Raw genomic sequence first — 21,171 nt, forward strand, 5'->3', positions numbered from 1 at the left:
TGTACTGAAGAGGTACACAGTTCAGGGTGAAAAAGCTTACAGGAAGGGAGTTTGCATTTTCCTGTTGTCATATGGGCATGGCATTTTCTAGGGTGGTCATAGTTGCACGTCCCATCTGTTTTTCCAGATTTCCCATGCCAGCAGATACCGAGTGCATAGTATGTGCACAGGCTTGGTTTCCGTTTGCCTTGGGTTTCTGTGACTGTATTCCCTGTTGGTGCATGTTTCCCTGTCTTACTTCTATCCTCCCTAGCACCAACAATGGAGCTCCCACCAGTTGTTTTTGGTAATATATCCTCACTATTGCTAGTGGAGTCCTCTTGTTTGCTATTTCCTGCGGTATTTCTAGTTTGCAATATTGGTTTTATCTTATCTTTGACTACACTTGTTTCCCTAGTATGGCTCCTGTCCCCTATGAGGTCATTTATATGTATTCCTTCCTGCGTATAATTCCCGACTACCTGGACAAAATCTCCATCTTCACCATTACTGTCTCCCAGGACAGCATCTCCAGCTTCCCCATTACTGTCTCCCAGGACAGCATCTCCAGCTTCACCATTACTGTCTCCCAGGAAAGCACCTCCAGCTTCTCCATTACTGTCTCCCAGGACAGCACCTCCAGCTTCACCATTACTGTCTCCCAGGACAGCACTATCAGCCCCCCATTTACTGACTACCAGGACATCATCTCCAGCCTTACAGTTTCTGACTACATGGCCAGTATCAAGGGCAGTACCATTCAGCCCAGACTTTTTATGTTCCCATCTGTTGTAGAAAGCTTCCAGGTTTTCTATGAAAGCAGCTTTGATGTTGACCTCTTTTAATACCCTTGTGATTTTAGTCCACAGATTTATCTCATTTGGGCATACCCAAAAACACTTCCCTGTTTTAATACTGCTTGTAGCTAGTTCTTGGATATCTGAACAAGGGGCGTGACACCAATTTCCACAAAAATGACAATTTATGCATTGTGAATTTTATTTTGTCAATTTAAATCTAGTTATACTCTTGATCTTGTCAACAACCTATACCAGACTCTAGTGCAATTGCAAATACCATTTCAATTTGTATTTTTATATTATAAGTTTATATTATAAGTCCTACTCTAAGATTGTTTTCATATCTTAGTGACTATATTGTGTGTGCAATTAGTGTATATTTCAATTATATTATTGTTCAAGGCCCTTAATTATCTTTTGCTAACTAGTACCAACTACCTCATATATTTTTTTTTTCTACTTTTTTTTTTCTTATTCTTTTGCTACCTTAACTTGTATATTTTATCTTGTCAATTTAAATCTAGTAATGTATGCGCGGAGCCCCAGACCGACATAATGAGATTAGTCACGAGGGAGCATTCACCAAATTCAACTTCAATAACAAAAACATAAAGTGGGACCAAGTAAACCAAGTCCTAACCGATATAAGCTGGGAAGATATACTAAGCAACACAGACCCCAACTTATGCCTAGAACAGATTAACTCGGTGGCACTCGATGTATGCACAAGGCTTATTCCTCTAAGAAAAAGGAGGAGTAGATGTAAAACAGAAAGAGACAGGCGCTCCCTTTACAGGCGACGGAAAAGAATAACAGAGCGGCTAAAAGAGGTCAATATATCTGAAATGCGTAGGGAGACACTGGTCAGAGAAATAGCAAGCATCGAACTTAAGCTAAAAGAATCCTTTAGGAGTCAGGAATCGCGGGAAGAACTAAAAGCCATAAATGAAATCGAAAGAAACCCAAAGTATTTCTTCTCCTATGCCAAATCAAAATCGAGAACAACGTCCAGTATTGGGCCCCTACTTAAACAAGATGGGTCCTACACAGATGACAGCAAGGAAATGAGTGAGCTACTCAAGTCCCAATATGACTCAGTTTTTAGCGAGATGCTAGCCAGACTGAGAGTCGAAGATCAAAATGAATTTTTTATGAGAGAGCCACAAAATTTGATTAACACAAGCCTATCCAATGTTATCCTGACGCCAAATGACTTCGAACAGGCGATAAATGACATGCCCATGCACTCTGCCCCAGGGCCAGACTCATGGAACTCTGTGTTCATCAAGAACTGCAAGAAGCCCCTATCACAAGCCTTTTCCATCCTATGGAGAGGGAGCATGGACACGGGGGTTGTCCCACAGTTACTACAAACAACAGACATAGCCCCACTCCACAAAGGGGGCAGTAAAGCAACAGCAAAGAACTACAGACCAATAGCACTAACATCCCATATCATAAAAATCTTTGAAAAGGTCCTAAGAAGCAAGATCACCACCCATCTAGAAACCAATCAGTTACACAACCCAGGGCAACATGGGTTTAGAACAGGTCGCTCCTGTCTGTCTCAACTATTGGATCACTACGACAAGGTCCTAAATGCACTAGAAGACAAAAAGAATGCAGATGTAATATATACAGACTTTGCGCACAAAATGCGTGCTAAAGGAATAACAGGAAAAGTCGGTCGATGGATCTATAATTTCCTCACTAACAGAACACAGAGAGTAGTCATCAACAGAGTAAAGTCCGAGGCAGCTACGGTGAAAAGCTCTGTTCCACAAGGCACAGTACTCGCTCCCATCTTGTTCCTCATCCTCATATCCGACATAGACAAGGATGTCAGCCACAGCACCGTGTCTTCCTTTGCAGATGACACCCGAATCTGCATGACAGTGTCTTCCATTGCAGACACTGCAAAGCTCCAGGCGGACATCAACCAAATCTTTCAGTGGGCTGCAGAAAACAATATGAAGTTCAACGATGAGAAATTTCAATTACTCAGATATGGTAAACATGAGGAAATTAAATCTTCATCAGAGTACAAAACAAATTCTGGCCACAAAATAGAGCGAAACACCAACGTCAAAGACCTGGGAGTGATCATGTCGGAGGATCTCACCTTCAAGGACCATAACATTGTATCAATCGCATCTGCTAGAAAAATGACAGGATGGATAATGAGAACCTTCAAAACTAGGGAGGCCAAGCCCATGATGACACTCTTCAGGTCACTTGTTCTATCTAGGCTGGAATATTGCTGCACACTAACAGCACCTTTCAAGGCAGGTGAAATTGCCGACCTAGAAAATGTACAGAGAACTTTCACGGCGCGCATAACGGAGATAAAACACCTCAATTATTGGGAGCGTTTGAGGTTCCTAAACCTGTATTCCCTGGAACGCAGGAGGGAGAGATACACGATTATATACACCTGGAAAATCCTAGAGGGACTAGTACCAAACTTGCACACGAAAATCACTCACTACGAAAGCAAAAGACTTGGCAGACAATGCACCATCCCCCCAATGAAAAGCAGGGGTGTCACTAGCACGTTAAGAGACCATACATTAAGTGTCAGGAGCCCGAGACTATTCAACTGCCTCCCAGCACACAAAGGGGATTACCAACAGACCCTTGGCAGTCTTCAAGCTGGCACTGGACAAGCACCTAAAGTCAGTTCCGGATCAGCCGGGCTGTGGCTCGTACGTTGGTTTGCGTGCAGCCAGCAGCAACAGCCTGGTTGATCAGGCTCTGATCCACCAGGAGGCCTGGTCACAGACCGGGCCGCGGGGGCGTTGACCCCGGAACTCTCTCCAGGTAAACTCCAGGTATACTCTAGTTCTTGTAAACAACTTATATAACACCCTAGTGCAATTACAATTGAGAGTCTTGTGCCTTTTTTATATCATTAGATTAAACTCAGTTGTACTATAGCTCATTCTAGCTCAATACATAGTCAGTACCAAATTCATTATATTAGACCTTAGTGCAATTACTAGTGAGAGTCTTGTGCTATTTTTAATTTGTATTTTTGTATTATTAGTTCATACCTAGTTGTACTTAAGCTCATTCCAGCACAACACATAGACAACATCAACTCCATTATGTGTATTAGTGACTATACTCTACATGACCAAAATGCTATAGCTATACACTTGTCCAAACTTCCCACCACTACAGATATCAGTACTAAAACTCAACACACAACTCAGGATATAAATAACCATAATTTAAACCTAGAAGATGATTGATCACGTTGACCCTGATCTAAACCTCCATAATCTGACACACAACCAAAACCTATTGGAAAGTAACTGCCTTTACTACACAGCATCACAAGCCAGCACTATCCTAAACAATGCTAAAAGTCTATCAGTACTTAACTACAACATCAGGTCCTTAAGCAAACACTATGATGACCTCCTGGCACTCCTTGAATCACTAAAGACACCCTTCTCCTGCATTATTCTTACTGAGATCTGGCTTAAGCAGGACACAATAGATATCTACCCTCTACCAGGATACACAGCAATCCACAACTGCAGACCAAACCAAGTTGGGGGTGGTATTGCAATCTATTACTCTAACCAATTATCTTGTATTAGCACCACTTGCTTTAGTGATGAATATGGAGAATACATTTTTGCTAATTTTACTGTAAAAAACCTTAAGACGCCTATAACAATCGGTGCCATTTACCGGATACCCCACACAAACATCCCAAATTTCAGTGAGAAATTAAAAGAACTAATAACAAACAGACAAATGAATAAGCGCCACCTTCTCTTAGCTGGAGACTTCAACATCAACCTTGGATTACTAGATGATCAGCCTGTAACTGATTTCATCAACAATATGAACAACATACTTCTCATACCAACAATAACTAAACCAACCAGGCTCACTGAAACAAGTGCAACCATAATAGACCACATATGGACCAATATACTAGCTCCCCTTAAATCAGGGATAATCACAGATAGCACTACAGACCACTACCCTACCTTCCTCCTGACAAACATTAGTAAACTACCACGTGAATACAACAAAGTTTCATTTAGACTCCATGATGAGGCCTCAATAAGGAAGTTCACAGCTGACATATAGACTGTTGACTGGCCTACAGAATTCTCCAAGGCCAATGGTACTGATGACTGGACAAACATTTTTCTTAACAAATTACTTAGACTATACACCAAACATTGTTCTATAAAAACAAAACAGATCACAAACAAATGGCTTGGTTGCCCATGGCTAACCAGCACCATTCTGAAATCCATTGATAAGAAATACCAATATGAAAAGCAATATAGACAGGGCCTAATACACAAAGATATTCTTAAACACTATTCATCACTCCTCACCAAAGTAATAAAGAAAGCCAAACAACTGTACTACTCCAGTAGATTCACTGACACAAGAGGAGATATAAAAAAAGACCTGGAAAAAACACTCAGATTCTAGGGACCCACAAACTGAAAAAAAACAAGAATATTGTCCTAACTAAAAATAATGAAACACCACTGCATCCCACTGACACAGCTAACAAGATAAACGACTTCTTCTCAACCATAGGTTCTAATCTCGCCAATAAAATCCCACGTACCAATGCCCATGCCGGGGACTACCTAGATGGGAATTTCCCAAATTCCTTCTATCTTGCTCCAACTGAGCCCACGGAAGTCACCGAGATTATAAAGTCACTTAAAAATAACTCAGGGAATCTGTCTCATGTCCCACCATTATTGTACAAGAGAGCGGCCCATGTCCTCTCGCATGCTATCTCATTACTTTTTAACAAGTCACTAGAAACTAGCACCTTCCCGAAACTACTCAAGACGGCAAGGGTTACACCAATACATAAAGGTGGTGACCCTACAGATTTAAACAACTATAGGCCAATATCAAACTTACCATTGCTATCCAAAATCTTTGAGAAACTCGTGCACAGGAGACTATATTCATTTATAACGGCACAAAACATACTCAACCCCTGCCAATTTGGATTCAGGAAAAATAAAAGCACTAACGATGCAATCATAAAAATGCTAGATCTGCTTTACACAGCATTGGAAAATAAGGAATATCCACTAGGAATTTTTATTGACCTAAGAAAAGCTTTTGACACAGTAGACCACAGCATCCTACTCCACAAACTTGACCATTATGGTATAAGAGGCCATGCGCTTGCATATTTCAAATCTTATCTTACTAATAGGTATCAGTATGTCACCATTAACCCTTTGACTGTTTTCGACGTATAAATACTTCTTACGAGCCAATGTTTCTGACGTATATATACTCAATAATTCTAGCAGCTTCAAATCAAGCGGGAGAAAGCTGGTAGGCCCACATGTGAGAGAATGGGTCTGTGTGGTCAGTGTGCACCACATAAAAAAAATGCTGCAGCACACATTGCGTAATGAGAAAAAAAAAACTCTTGTTTTTTTTGGAATAAAACGCCGACTTTGAGGTGTATTTTCGTATAGTATTTATCGTTGTATTCGCGTTTTCATGGTCTTAGGTGATAAAATGGAAAACATATTATAGAAATAGAGATGATTTTCATTACTTTGACGATGAAAACGACCTTGAAACTGAGCTCAAAGTAGCGGAAATGTTCGATTTTTACCAATGTTCAGGAGTAAATAAATCACACCACACGTCCAATACACGTCAACTGGGGAGTCTAATATTCTTTCACTAGTGCACTGATATTATTTATACCATTTTTACAATAATGCAGTAGTCTGCATAACAGTAAATTTTGTATTTTTTTGTATGAATAAAAAATCAAAATAGAAAGCAATAATAATACAAGAGGAGCCTAGAGATGTGATTAACCCTTTGACTGTCGCGGCCGTATATATACGTTTGCGAGGTACCGTGTTTGACGTATATATACTCATAAATTCTAGCGGCTTCAAATCAGGCAGGAGAAAGCTAGTAGGCCCACATGTGAGAGAATGGGTCTGTGTGGTCAGTGTGCACCACATAAAAAAAATCCTGGAGCACGCAGTGCATAATGAGAAAAAAAAAACTCCGACCGTTTTTTTTAATTAAAATGCCGACTTTGTGGTCTATTTTCGTATAGTATTTGTGGTTGTATTCTCGTTTTCTTGGTCTCATTTGATAGAATGGAAACTATATTATAGAAATGGAGGTGATTTTGATTAATTTTACTATAAAAAGAACCTGGAAATGGAGCACAAAGTACAGGAAATGTTTGATTTTTGCCGATGTTCAAAAGTGAACAAATGATGTCATTGTCCAATAAATGTCCAAATAGCCATTCTAATACGCAGTCATGAATGGGTTGATGTAATTTTTACAATTATTACAGTATTGCAGTAGTCTGCATAACAGTAAATCTTCTATTTTTTGTTTGAATAAAATTTCAAAATAAAAAGCAAGAGTAATATCACAGGGACCTGGAGACATGACTGATGAACAAAGAAAATGTTATTTTAGAGCCAGGAATGTCTGCATTGTTCATTCTGGACCTTATTTTGAAATTGTCGTATTTTTTAATTTTCGTGAAATTGGCCAAATTGCAAATTTCTGACCATGTTATTGGGTAGTTGAAATCGGTAAATGGGCAGTTTCTTGTACTCAATCGATAGAAAAAATAGAGTTCTGAAGAAATAGTTATGAGTTTGGTTGACTGGAATAACGGAATTAGCCGAAAATAGGGCTCAAAGTGGGCGAAATTGCCGATTTTTAAATATCGCCGAAATCGCTAACTTCGCGAGAGCGTAATTCCGTCAGTTTTCCATCAAATTTCGTTTTTTTGGTGTCTTTACAATCGGGAAAAGATTCTCTATCATTTCATAAGAAAAAATAATTTTTTTTTTTCGAATATTTTGCGACACCAGAAGCAACTTCAGGATTTGGCCCTTCGACAGTCAAAGGGTTAATGAACAGAGCATATGTTATTTTAGTGCCACGAATGTCTACTTTGTTTATTCTGGACCCTATTTTGAAATTGGCATCTTTTTTAGTTTGCGTGAAATTGGCCAAATTGCCAATTTCTGACCACCATATTGGGTAGTCCAAATTAGTAAATGGGAGGTTTCTTGTACTCAGCTGATAGATAAAATGGAGTTCTAAAGAAATAGCTATGAGTTTGGTCAACTGGAAGAATGGAATTTGCTGAAAATAGGGCTCAAAGTCGGCGAAATCGCCGATACGCTTATGTCGCCGAGACCGCTAAATTCGCGGGAGCATAATTCCATGAGTTTTCGACCAAATTTCGAACTTTTGGTGTCATTACCATCGGGAAAAGATTCTCTATCATTTCATAAGAAAAATATTTTTTTTTTTTTTTTCAAAAATTGAATGACATAGAATGACAGTTTCAGAGAGGGGCCTGAAACAGTCAAAGGGTTAAAGACACAGCATCAACAACACAGCCACTTGATACTGGAGTTCCGCAGGGAAGTGTCCTTGGTCCCCTGCTCTTCCTCATATACATCAATGATCTTCCAAACGTATCTCAACACCTGAACCCCATTCTCTTTGCTGACGACACGACTTACGTCATCTCTCACCCTAATCTTGCCAACCTCAACACCATTGTTAATGAGGAGCTGATCAAAATATCGACTTGGATGACAGCCAATAAACTTACGCTTAACACTGACAAAACCTACTACATTATGTTTGGTAGCAGAGCAGGAGATGCGCAAATTAACATTAAGATCGACAACACTCTAATTGCCAGGCATAATGAGGGCAAATTCCTAGGCCTATACCTCGACACCAACCTGAACTTCAGCACCCATATCCAACACATAACCAAAAAAGTATCCAAAACGGTTGGGATCCTCTCCAAGATACGATACTACTTGCCGCAAACTGCCCTTCTCACACTATACCATTCACTTATATATCCCTGCCTCACCTATGCTATCTGTGCTTGGGGTTCAACTGCAGCAACACACCTAAAGCCAATAATCACCCAACAAAAAGCCACAGGAAGAATAATCACTAAATCACATCGTTGGCAACAAACCCCCAACTCTTCATAGATCTAAACTTACTCCCTGTTCAGTAATTTCACACTTACTACTGTACAATCTACATCTACAGGACCTTAAATTCCAATATTAACCTTGACCTACAATGCATTCTTGATAGTTGTGACAGAACCCACAGGCATAACACCAGACACAAACATCTCTATCACATTCTCCCTGTCTGACTAAACCTTTACAAAAATTCAATGTATGTCAAAGGCCCTAAAATCTGGAACACCCTACCTGAAAATTCTAAAACTGCAGACACATTCATCACCTTCAAAACTACCATCAGAAACATCTTATCTCCCTGATACACCCTGTCAACTAATTACACGAATACCACCTGGTGGTTAACACTTACACTCACTCACCCATTTGACCATAAACAGAAATATCAATCTCAATCTCAAAATAATGAATCTTAACTAATCATAAGTTGGCCTGTGATACTCCAATACTGAAACTATGTACTGTGCCAAAACAAAAGCATTCACATTGCTAAACTCACAAACTAGTATTTAGTCACTTAGCCATAATACCAACTTACCTCATAATTTTGTAATATTTTAAACTTAAGATTTAATTTAAGTCTGCCCGAAATGCCTAGTGTTCTAGTGGTACACTCTGTAATTATTATTTTACTACATGCAAACCACACAATAACCAAATTCTGTAAACTCAGCATTGTAATCCTTATAGAGAATAAACTTTGAATTGAATGTGTGCCACAATCAGTATAAACAAAAATTGAATATGACTGACAGTGTTGTATGACCCTTGTGGGTTTAGCACTTAGTGTGATAAAAAATAATAATAATAATAATAATAATAATGGGTAAGGCTGAACACAGAAGATGGGACATATAAGTAACCCTCTCATAGGAGGTTCTTTTGCACTGGCAAGGGATCTTAATAGTACTAAGGAATTTCACCTGACCTCCCTATTGCTGGATCGAACCTGACTGTCCCATTCCCCAGGATGTGTGTAACCCTTACATATTTAGCCCCATTCCCTTAAATATAACATAAGCTTCAATTGCTTATGTCTTTTTGGCTTCATTTACTTTTAAATGTATAGAATTTCTACCCTAAAAGTTACTGGTGAAAGAAAATAGTCAATTTTCTCTGTACTATGGTACAGAGAAACCTTCATTACTGCTATAGATAGATCCAGCCCCGGATGAAACCTTAATCATTATGAAAAAAAAAACATGCATACACCACCTTATAAGGCAAATTAGCACTATGAAGCCCAGCTTGAGAGAGGTCACAGGAAAGGTTGAAGGTGGGGTGAAGGAAGGGAAAGAGCTGAGAGTGAAGTAAGATCAGGGAGGTATGGTTAGGGTGCCATGGATGAATTAACATTCTTCATATAAGAATTGTGGATAATGTGAGCTATGGGTCCAGCCAGTATGAACATTCCATTGGTCTGCTCAACGGTAGCTGTAAAATGAATGGTGGCTGCCTCTTGGACCCTTCTTGGTTCTGCCCTTGTGTAAGTAAGAAATACATGTGTAAAGTTTATTCAGGTATACACAAATACAGTTACATAGAATTATCATACATAGCAGCATATGTGTAGACAACCTGGGATAACCCAAAAAGTCAGAGTGACTTATTTCCATTGCAATAATTAGGGTATATGTAATTAAGTAAATGTATACTAGTTACTGTACTACATATATGACTTTCATACATGTCTGTGTTAATCACTGTTTTGTTGTCCTTCTGAAACAAGTTTTGCACTGCTCCCAACATTTTATGTATATTTTACTATTATTAAAATCAATTTAAGCACTAAATGCAAAAGGGTCAGTGTTGTGTACTTGATAAAAGTCCAGTCCACGGCAAAATGTTGCAGAAGTAATAAAGGCGTCCCTTGAACACTTTCTCTCCATTTGTCAGTTTATACCAGCATTTACCACTTAATGTAAAGACTTAACTCTAGCGAGCCATGACTGGAGAAAATGTTCAGCACTCATCAAATACAGTATACTGTGTGTGTTTAAGCATTATGTCTATTTTGGTATTGTTCTGTGTTACTTAATGCACAAAAACCTGGGTGGTGCACAGAATTCTATAACCGAGTATTTTAACTTTATATTTCAGAATTCTTTACATTTGTTAACAGTTTATACTGTGCAAATTTTCCTGTAAAAAGAGCAATATGATTGCCATTACCTGCCATAATCCAGCAGCTGCAGCAGCACTTATTGTAAGTAAAATAAAATTTCAATATGAAGTAATAAGTAACATGCCACTGAATAGTAATTTAAATTGTGTAAAATAATACAAGCCAGTATTTAACAATATGTAAAATGAATAAAATGAATTTAGTATTTTGTATAATCAGTGCTTTTGTTTTCTGACCATTTCTCATCATGTGTTGCTTATGTATACTTGCCATAACCTTACTTCTCTCCACACAATCTTATTTTTCATATCAATGTTGTACTGCCCTCACCATGGTTCCCCTCTTCTTGGAAAGTCCCATAAATAAAGATTAATGTTTCCTAGCTGACAGTGACTTATTACACAAACTTTGACTTTCCTCTTTACCACCCTTCACTTCTTTTTTTTTACCTTGGCTTCTGCACTCTTTTGCCATGTAGCAAATGCATGTGTTAAGTGCACTGTATGTGCATTCAGTAAACCCTGCCAATAATGGCATCTGTGGTGGATAAATAAGAGATTGTTATGCTGTGACTGTAACAATAATGGGCAATTCTGTGACTAATGGACTTTGTCCACTGTCTCCAAATCTACTGATCCACAAGATTTTGTTTCACATTTCTGAAATTAAATGGAAGGTTACTGTATATTTTCAGTAATATTCTTCACCTAATTCAGATACCTTCATTTTATTTTCCAGAATTTTTAAATTTTTTTCTTACTCCTTTTCTTTTCTGATCAAATTCCTTCTTCCTCTTGCCTCCCCTCCCTTCAATCCCCTTCTTGCATCATAATGCTTTTCCTAGCCCTGTCAGTTTTGCTTCTTATAGTGAATCTATTGTTCAACATTTGCCTTCTGATGATATATGCTTCATCATTTTACTCTCTCTCTCTTCTTTATCTTAAATACAACCTTCTTCCACTTCATTATCCTTTGAATCCCTACTTAGGTGTTACACCTCCATTCCTGCCTACATTTCCTATTAGAGTTTTCTCACCTCTGGTTCATCATATGGTGAAGGAGTAGCCTCAAAGTCCTTGATGGGGTCAGTACTAGTTGATTCTCGCATGGGGTCCTTCAGGGGATCCTTCAGTGTAAGTGGTGGGTCCTTGAAGGCTTCCTCAGTGACAGCCACACCTCCCTCACTCTCTCCAGGTGCTGTGCTTGCCACCCGCCCACCACCACGCTAAATACAAAAAACTTATTAAAATACTGTACACAGTATATACTCACATGCCTAATTATTTATTTATTTATTTATTTAAATTTAACAGCCATCTCTCACCAAGGCAGCATGGCCCTAAAAAAAAAAAAAAAAAAAAAAAAAAAAAATTACCATCATTCATTCAACTGCCATCTTTCTTAAAGTGTGCTGACATCATAATGAGATTACCTGCACCCTTCAACTGTAATATCTCCACCCCTCCTTCAGGATGCAAGCACTGCTTTTCCTACCTCTGGACCCTAGTCAGGTTAATTAGTTTCCCCGAATTCCTTCATGAAAGTTACTTTGCTCACACTCCAACAGCTCGTCCATTAACCCTTAAACTTTCCAAACAAATCAACGTTCAAATTCGTAGTGCTACAAAAGTACATTATTTTTTTTAACATATTTTCAAATGTAACAAAAAAAATGTAGATAAAAGTTTTTTTTTACATGTTTTCAAATGTAAAACAAAAAAGAAGATTACATTTTTTTACATACTTTCAGATGTTGAAAAAAACGTATATATACGTTTGGACCATTTAAGGGTTAAAAACCACTTATTGCCATTCACTCCTACCTAACAACTTACAAGCCTGCTGGATCCTGGGACATGAATAATGGATGGGGACTAACTGCTGCAACCAGAAGGCCCAGTGCTACAACCATTCAGCCACAAGGGTTCTAATAGGATGATTTTATGGCCAGAACAGCTGCAACATAGTTGTATATACCTTTGATGAGTTTCGAGAATCTCACTACTCTCGGAGCCCGGTCATGGGCCAGGCTTGTCTGGTGCTTGCCTGCTCAACCAGGCTCTTGCTGCTGGAGGTCCACTGCCCCACATATCCATCACAGCCTGGTTGATCTGGCACCTGGTAAAGATACGTGTTCAGTTTCCTCTTGAAGGCTTCTACACTTGTTCCAGCCGTGTTTCTGATATCTTCCGGTAAGATGTTAAATAGTCTGGGGCCACGAATGTTAATACAGTGTTCCCTTATTGTGCCCACAGCACCCCTGCTCGTCACTGGGTTTATTTTGTACTTCCTCCCATATCTCTCACTCCAGTATGCTGTTATGGCAGTGTGCAGATTTGGGACCAGGCCCTCGAGTACTCTCCATGTAGTATATATTATCAAGTATCTCTCCTCCTCCCAAGTGAGCACATGCTCAAGACTTTAATGCATTCCCAGTAGTTTAAGTGCTTTACTGGCTCAATGTGTGCCGTAAACAATCTCTGTACATATTTGTTCCTGCTCTGATATTTCTCCTGCTTTGAATGGGGCCATCAACACTGAGCAATATTCCAAATGAGAGAGTGTACGGTGTTGGGAGCAGCGAGAGTATTAAATACACTAGCGATTTGAAGAGTGTCACCACTGGCATTATTTCCCTTATTTTGAAAGTTCTTAATACTCACCCTCGTCAAGCTCCTGGCTGTCGTGATCTTTGTCTTATTATCTTGAAATTGAAGCTGAAATTGAAATGTTTATTTCTCTGTAAAGATTACAATGTGGGGTTTACATATTATAGAACATTAATTACAATTTGTGGTTTACATATTATAAAATAATAATTACAAAGAAGGCCACTAGCAGGCCTAGGTATATCAGGCAGATTAATACTAATTCTTACTTTATACTGACACAGGTTATGGATCATACTGATATTAAAGTTAAGTAACTGTTGTGATTAAATAGATTTACAATAGTGAAGTATTTCAAAACATTTAGGAATATTACAATTTGTAAATTTAGTAATGAGAATGGTTTTGTATTGGCATGATACACAGTTTCTATTAAAGTTCCTATACTGGAATATCTAAGGTAAACTTACGACTAGCTTAAGATTTATTAGGCAGTACCTATATTTGGAATTTTTTGTTTACAGTCATTTCGCTGAGTGTAAATGTAAATTTGGGAGAATCACAGATATCGAGAATAAGTCTATTTTCTTTTGGATGTGTGCATGATACAAGTAATATTACAGGTGGTTTTCATGTAGTTAGCTGATGGTCGGATGTGTTAGGGAGATAAGATGTTTTCTAACGGTAATTCTGAAAATGGTGGTCGAGTCTTCAGTTCCAGAATATTCAGGCAGGAAGTTCCAGATAGGCCCTTTTATGTACATTGAATTTTTGTATAGATTTAGCTGGACATGGGGAATTTCATGGAGATTTTTGTGTCAAGGAGCTAAATACAGAAGGAGGAAACTTATTCTCAACCAAGCACAGAGACAACTTTTTTAACCACTTAGATCAATAGTATAAGAATTACGAGGCCATTGGCACACAACAATTCAATTTATTTATTTTATTTATTTATTTATGTCTTTGCAAATAGTACATCGAGATTTTGTATTGACAATAATGGGTTGCAATGCAAAAAGAGCCTCTATTATGCCTTGGCATTATGGGCCGACTTAACATTATTGGCTTACAGACTACTTAACATAATTCTTAGTGTTATAGTTGTACAGTAGAATATTAATTATAAGTGAATCTAATTTATATAAGACAAAAGATATATTCATATATTCAAAAATGCTTTTTGTGAAAACAATGATTCAATTACATTCCTGTCAACAATGGATAAAAGGTTCAAAGTGATTGTTGAAATTATGATGTGGGAGTACATAACTGAGTATGTGTGTACTGAGTATTTAGCATTTAGTTTAGGGTGATTAAGTGGCTTTTGAGAAGAGTCTTAAATTGATTTTCAGACCGGGTTACTTCAGTATCTTCTGGTAATGAGCTCCATATTTTGGGGCCCTTTATGTGCATAGAGCTTTTACACAGTGTGATATGGACACAAGGTACATCAAAAAGAGATCTGTGTCTTGTGTTATGGTCATGTGTCTTGCTAAGGTTGGTGAGGAGAAGTTTGAGTGGAGGGTTTATATTTGCGTGTATTGTTCTGTGTGTGTAGTAGGCACATGAATAAGTATGGATGTTCTTAATGGTGAGCAGATTCAGACTTTTGAAAATTGGTGGAGTATGCTGTTGGGAGTGGGAATTTATCATTCTGACTGCTGCCTTTTGCTGGGTTATTAGAGGTCTTAGGTGATTGAATGTTGATCCCCATGCACAAATTCCATAGGTGAGATAAGGGTATATGAGTGAATGGCACAGTGCCAGGAGAGCTGATTGTTGAATGTAGTACCTTATCTTTGATAGTATGCCTACAGTCTTAGAGATTTTCTTGGTGATTTGTTGTATGTGTGTCTGGAACTTAGAGCTACTGTCAAGGTGGATACCTAGGAATTTTCCCTCTGTAAGTCTTGTGACTGATGATCCGTTTAGCGTTATGTTAATTGGATCATTTGTAGCTTTGTTTCCAAACTGAATGAAATATGTTTTATCAGTATTCAGGGTAAGTTTATTAGTCATCATCCAGGCAGATATTTTCTGCAATTTGGCACTGACAGTATTTGCTAGTATGACTGGGTTTGGGTGGGAGAAGACGTATGTAGTGTCATCTGCAAATAATATGGGTTTGAGTAGCTGTGATGCATTCGGTAGATCATTGATGTAGATGAGAAAGAGGAGTGGTCCAAGGACACTTTCTTGTGAGACTCCTACTGTGATTGGTTGGGTGGAAGAGTCTGCACCATTTTCATACACACATTGAGTTCCGTTACCAAGTGTTATGGGGCTATAGGACCCAACATGTATTTATGTATCTGTAACAGTTACTCTGGAATACCTAATTATATTGAATTGCTGGGGACTCAGCTCTAAATGTCATAAGGGCATATCACTCTTATGGCTGTAAGGCAGCTGTGTCAAGCCTGTTTTTTCTCAATATAATAGGTTATACTATAGCTGGCACTGGACAAGCACCTAAAGTCGGTTCCTGACCAGCCGGGCTGTGGCTCGTATGTTGGTTTGCATGCAGCCAGCAGTAACAGCCTGGGTGATAAGGCTCTGATCCACCAGGAGGCCTGGTCACAGACCGGGCCGCGGGGGCGTTGACCCCCGGAACTCTCTCCAGGTAAACACACATACACAATTTAAATAAGTAGTTTATAAAGTTGTATTTCTTTTTGTAAAAGTAAATAAGGTGTGGTAAAATTGTGGTAACTAGAGAATTGTGCTTGGCAACAGTGTTTTGTTTTTTGGTGGGTGTGGGAGGAGCTTAGCTAGGCTCCTCCCTCTCTCACTTTTTTGTTGACTTCAAACTGGTAGGACCTCTGGACCCTTCTTTCTATTTTTTGGGGGGGCATTATGTGTGCCCCAGGGGCGAGTTTAAAACTTAAGTTGTGGCCACCATACCCAGGGTGACTAAAGTGTGTCAAAGCACTGGTTAGTCCAGAGATTAGTCAAGAAGAGAGAAGGGCAAATTGTTGAGATGCACCATGTGGGCTGTCCCAGGAGAGCAGCTAAGGGGTGTACAGGCTTATGTTTTGAACATGCGAGTGCTGTAATTGTATATTCTGTACATATCTATTTAGAATACAGTTATATTTTTTTATAGAGGTAGTTTCAATAACCTGTGAAGAGGGCTGGTGAAAGGATTTAAGAGGGTGAGGATGATCAATCATGGACGTAAGTATTACCCTAGACATATAAGGCTTTTATGTAAAATCTACCCCACACTAGAACATGTAGTGAGAACCTTACTATCAAAGTAATAAGAGACAACAACATAACACTAAGGTATGACTTTAGGTAGTTGAGGGAGTGGCCTCGGATACTATAGTGTGTTAATTTGAAGTACAGCAGTTCATGGTCGACTGTATCAAAAGCTTTATGCAAATCAATGAAAATGCCCAGCGGGACTTCTTTCTTTTAGAGTGCGGTATATATTAGTTCTAGCATGTGTATGACAGCATCATTTGTGCTTTTATTATTCCTGAATCCAAACCGACAATGGTTTAATATGTTGTGTGAGACGAGGTAGGAATAGATCCGTCTATGAATTAATTTTTCAAAGATTTCAGAGAGCAGTTGTACAAAGCAGAGTACAAAACAAATTCTGGCCACAAAATAGAGCGAAACACCAACGTCAAAGACCTAGGAGTGATTATGTCGGAGGATCTCACCTTCAAGGACCATAACATTGTATCAATCGCATCTGCTAGAAAAATGACAGGATGGATAATGAGAACCTTCAAAACTAGGGAGGCCAAGCCCATGATGACACTCTTCAGGTCACTTGTTCTATCTAGGCTGGAATATTGCTGCACTCTAACAGCACCTTTCAAGGCAGGTGAAATTGCCGACCTAGAAAATGTACAGAGAACTTTCACGGCGCGCATAACGGAGATAAAACACCTCAATTACTGGGAGCGCTTGAGGTTTCTAAACCTGTATTCCCTGGAACGCAGGAGGGAGAGATACATGATTATATACACCTGGAAAATCCTAGAGGGACTAGTACCAAACTTGCACACGAAAATCACTCACTACGAAAGCAAAAGACTTGGCAGACGATGCACCATCCCCCCAATGAAAAGCAGGGGTGTCACTAGCACGTTAAGAGACCATACAATAAGTGTCAGGGGCCCGAGACTGTTCAACTGCCTCCCAGCACACATAAGGGGGATTACCAACAGACCCCTGGCAGTCTTCAAGCTGGCACTGGACAAGCACCTAAAGTCAGTTCCTGATCAGCCGGGCTGTGGCTCGTACGTTGGTTTGCGTGCAGCCAGCAGCAACAGCCTGGTTGATCAGGCGCTGATCCACCAGGAGGCCTGGTCACAGACCGGGCCGCGGGGGCGTTGACCCCCGAAACTCTCTCCAGGTAAACTCCAGATATTGGTCTATAGTTATTCAAGTCAGCTTGGTCACCTCCTTTATGGATCGGAGTGACCCCTTGCTATTTTGAGGATTGGTGGGAAGGTAGACGATTCAATGGATTTGTTAAAGAGTGTTGCAGTAATTGGTGACAATACTTGAAAAGCTTTTTTGTACATAAAAGCAGGCAAGTTGTTTATGTCTCCTGCCTTATTGTTAAGGGTGTTGATGATGAGTGAGACTTCTAGTGGGTTGGTTGGAGCTAGGAATAGTGTATTTGGGTAGGTACCTATGAGGTAGTCTGATGGACGGGTGTTTGAGCTTGGTATTTTGTTCGCTAGATTTTTTCCTATGGTGAAGAAAACATCAAGTCTGTTTGCTGTTTCAGTTGGCGTGAGTTGGGGTTCGTCTGATTCTGTAAGTTTGATTGTTTTGTTTTTGGATAACTTTTTAGTTCCAAGAATTTCAGATAGAGTTTTCCAGGTTTTTTTCATATCACATTTGATGTTTTGTAATCTATTTTCATAATACAATTTTTTTTTATCTTATTAGGCTGGTAAGTGCTGACAAGTAACATTTAGACTGTTCTCTAGTTATCTGACCCATTCTATACTGTTTTTCACATTTGTGCTTTGTGCTAATGGATTTGAGAATGCTGGGTGTTAGCCAGGGATTATTCAGTCTCTTTGCTGTGATCTGTTTAGTTTTTGGGGGACAATGTTTGTTGTAGAGGCATTGGGCTTTTTTTTAGAAAATTATTTATACATTCATTTATATCTGTATATGTTTTGAGCTCATTTTACCAATCGATGTTATTTATAGCTGCTATAAAGTTGTTAACAGCTGTCTCGTTACGTAGTCTGAAGGTTACTTTAGTAACGTCTTGTGGCAGTTTGCCCAAATTAGTTATGAGAAAGTTTGGGCAGTGGTCTGTAGTGTTGTCTGTGATTATGCCTGATTTTAAAGGGGATATGGCGTTTGTCCAGATGTGGTCTATTAAGGAGATACTTGTCTCGGTGATTCTTGTAGGTTTAGATATTGCTGGCAGCAACAGGCAGTTGCTCATAGTGTTTGTGAATTCGGTTACTTGTGGGTCCTGGTCGTGTAGTATGTTTATGTTGAAATCACCTGTTAGTAGCAGGTGGTCTTTATTCATGTGTGCATCAGTAATCATGTTTCCTAGTTTTTCACTGAAGTGGTAAATGTTTGACCGTGATACTCTGTAAATGTTTATAACTGTGAGGGATTTTTGCAGGTCTTTTGATTTAAATTTGGCTATGATATATTCTCCATGTTCATCCCCTGTGCAAGATTTATTGATACATTCGAGTTAATTTGAGTAGTATATAGCTGTTTCTTCCCCTTGCTGGTCTGTTCTACAGTTGTGTATGGCCATGTAGCCAGGAATGGCATAGACATCTGTAATATCAGGCTGAAGTCAGGTTTCTGTGAGTGTGATGATTGATATATTGGAATGAAGGGAATTGAGTAATGCTGTGAGGTCATCATAATGTTTTTCAAGGATCTGACATTGTAGTTCAAGATGGTTATGTTATTGTTTGCTCTGAGTAATGTCTTTGCTTGGTCTGCTGTATAGTAATTACAGTTGCTGTTTGATTCGTGTAATTCATTTAGTAAAAAGTTTACATCAGGATCTATGTCTGTAGTCATAAGATGAGAGTGATTTTACAAACTAGATTTTCTGAGTAAAATATTATAAGATTTATACTGAATCTACAACTAGACTTAGGAATAAGACTAATTATTCTAAAACTTGTAAAAAATAAAAGAACTAGGGATTATTATAGAATAGATAATTCAGTTATCCACTTAAGCATCTAAACAGCACCTTAATTATTTTAACAAATGTGAGTTTATGAACTACGGTAGATATTTACAGCTAAAATACAGGTGCTAGTGAATATAATAATAAAAGAATGAATTAAAAACAAAAACAGTAGCACCTGACATAGTCAATAGCACCTGGAGTATTTTAATAAATGCGACTAGCATCTGCTAGAAAAATGACAGGATGGATAATGAGAACCTTCAAAACTAGGGAGGCCAAGCCCATGATGACACTCTTCAGGTCACTTGTTCTATCTAGGCTGGAATATTGCTGCACACTAACAGCACCTTTCAAAGCAGGTGAAATTGCCGACCTAGAAAATGTACAGAGAACTTTCACGGCGCGCATAACGGAGATAAAACACCTCAATTATTGGGAGCGCTTGAGGTTCCTAAACCTGTATTCCCTGGAACGCAGGAGGGAGAGATACATGATTATATACACCTGGAAAATCCTAGAGGGACTAGTACCGAACTTGCACACGAGAATCACTCACTACGAAAGCAAAAGACTTGGCAGACGATGCACCATCCCCCCAATGAAAAGCAGGGGTGTCACTAGCACGTTAAGAGACCATACAATAAGTGTCAGGGGCCCAAGACTGTTCAACTGCCTCCCAGCACACATAAGGGGGATTACCAACAGACCCCTGGCAGTCTTCAAGCTGGCACTGGACAAGCACCTAAAGTCAGTTCCGGATCAGCCGGGCTGTGGCTCGTACGTTGGTTTGCGTGCAGCCAGCAGCAACAGCCTGGTTGATCAGGCTCTGATCCACCAGGAGGCCTGGTCACAGACCGGGCCGCGGGGGCGTTGACCCCCGGAACTCTCTCCAGGTAAACTCCAGGTAAACACCTGAAAGTGGCCCTTTAACTGTTATTAAAACTAGGAGTATAGCAATTACTGAATAAAGGGCAGTACAATGTATTGGTATTTAGAGAATTATTTCAGGAGAAATGTAAAAAGGGACTAAATTAAGTAGTGGTAAAAACAATCTTTAAAGGATAGATAGTCACTATGATGACCGGCAGGCCGAACTTGAGTCCTGGAGATGGGAAGTACAGTGCCTGCACTCTGAAGGAGGGGTGTTAATGTTGCAGTTTAAAAACTGTAGTGTAAAGCACCCTTCTGGCAAGACAGTGATGGAGTGAATGATGGTGAAAGTTTTTCTTTTTCGGGCCACCCTGCCTTGGTGGGAATCGGCCAGTGTGATAATAAAGAAAATAAAATAATAGTCACTATGATATGAAATTAATGTGAGAGTAGGATTTGCCTTATAGCATAAAGTTTGAGCAATTAACATCACAAAAAAAAATATTATTTGAGATAGTTGATACTAGCTAGTGAAAGATACTACAAGGAATTGCACAGTAGTGTAGTAGGAACATACACTAGTTGGTTATTTGTA

The 21,171-nt window shown here is 39.1% G+C and overlaps 1 protein-coding gene across 2 annotated transcripts in view; it reads right to left on the bottom strand.

Moving 5' to 3' along the window:
• Nrt (Neurotactin) overlaps window positions 1-21,171 on the bottom strand; it is a 61,700-nt gene that overhangs the window by 23,028 nt on the left and 17,501 nt on the right. For both annotated transcript variants that reach the window (XM_070097657.1, XM_070097653.1), the window contains exon 2: window positions 11,974-12,162. In XM_070097657.1, coding sequence (XP_069953758.1) covers window positions 11,974-12,162 — 189 coding nt within the window. The remainder of the gene's footprint in view (window positions 1-11,973; window positions 12,163-21,171) is intronic.

Source organism: Cherax quadricarinatus, chromosome 4, assembly GCF_038502225.1.
Source record: "Cherax quadricarinatus isolate ZL_2023a chromosome 4, ASM3850222v1, whole genome shotgun sequence".
NCBI lineage: Eukaryota > Metazoa > Arthropoda > Malacostraca > Decapoda > Parastacidae > Cherax > Cherax quadricarinatus.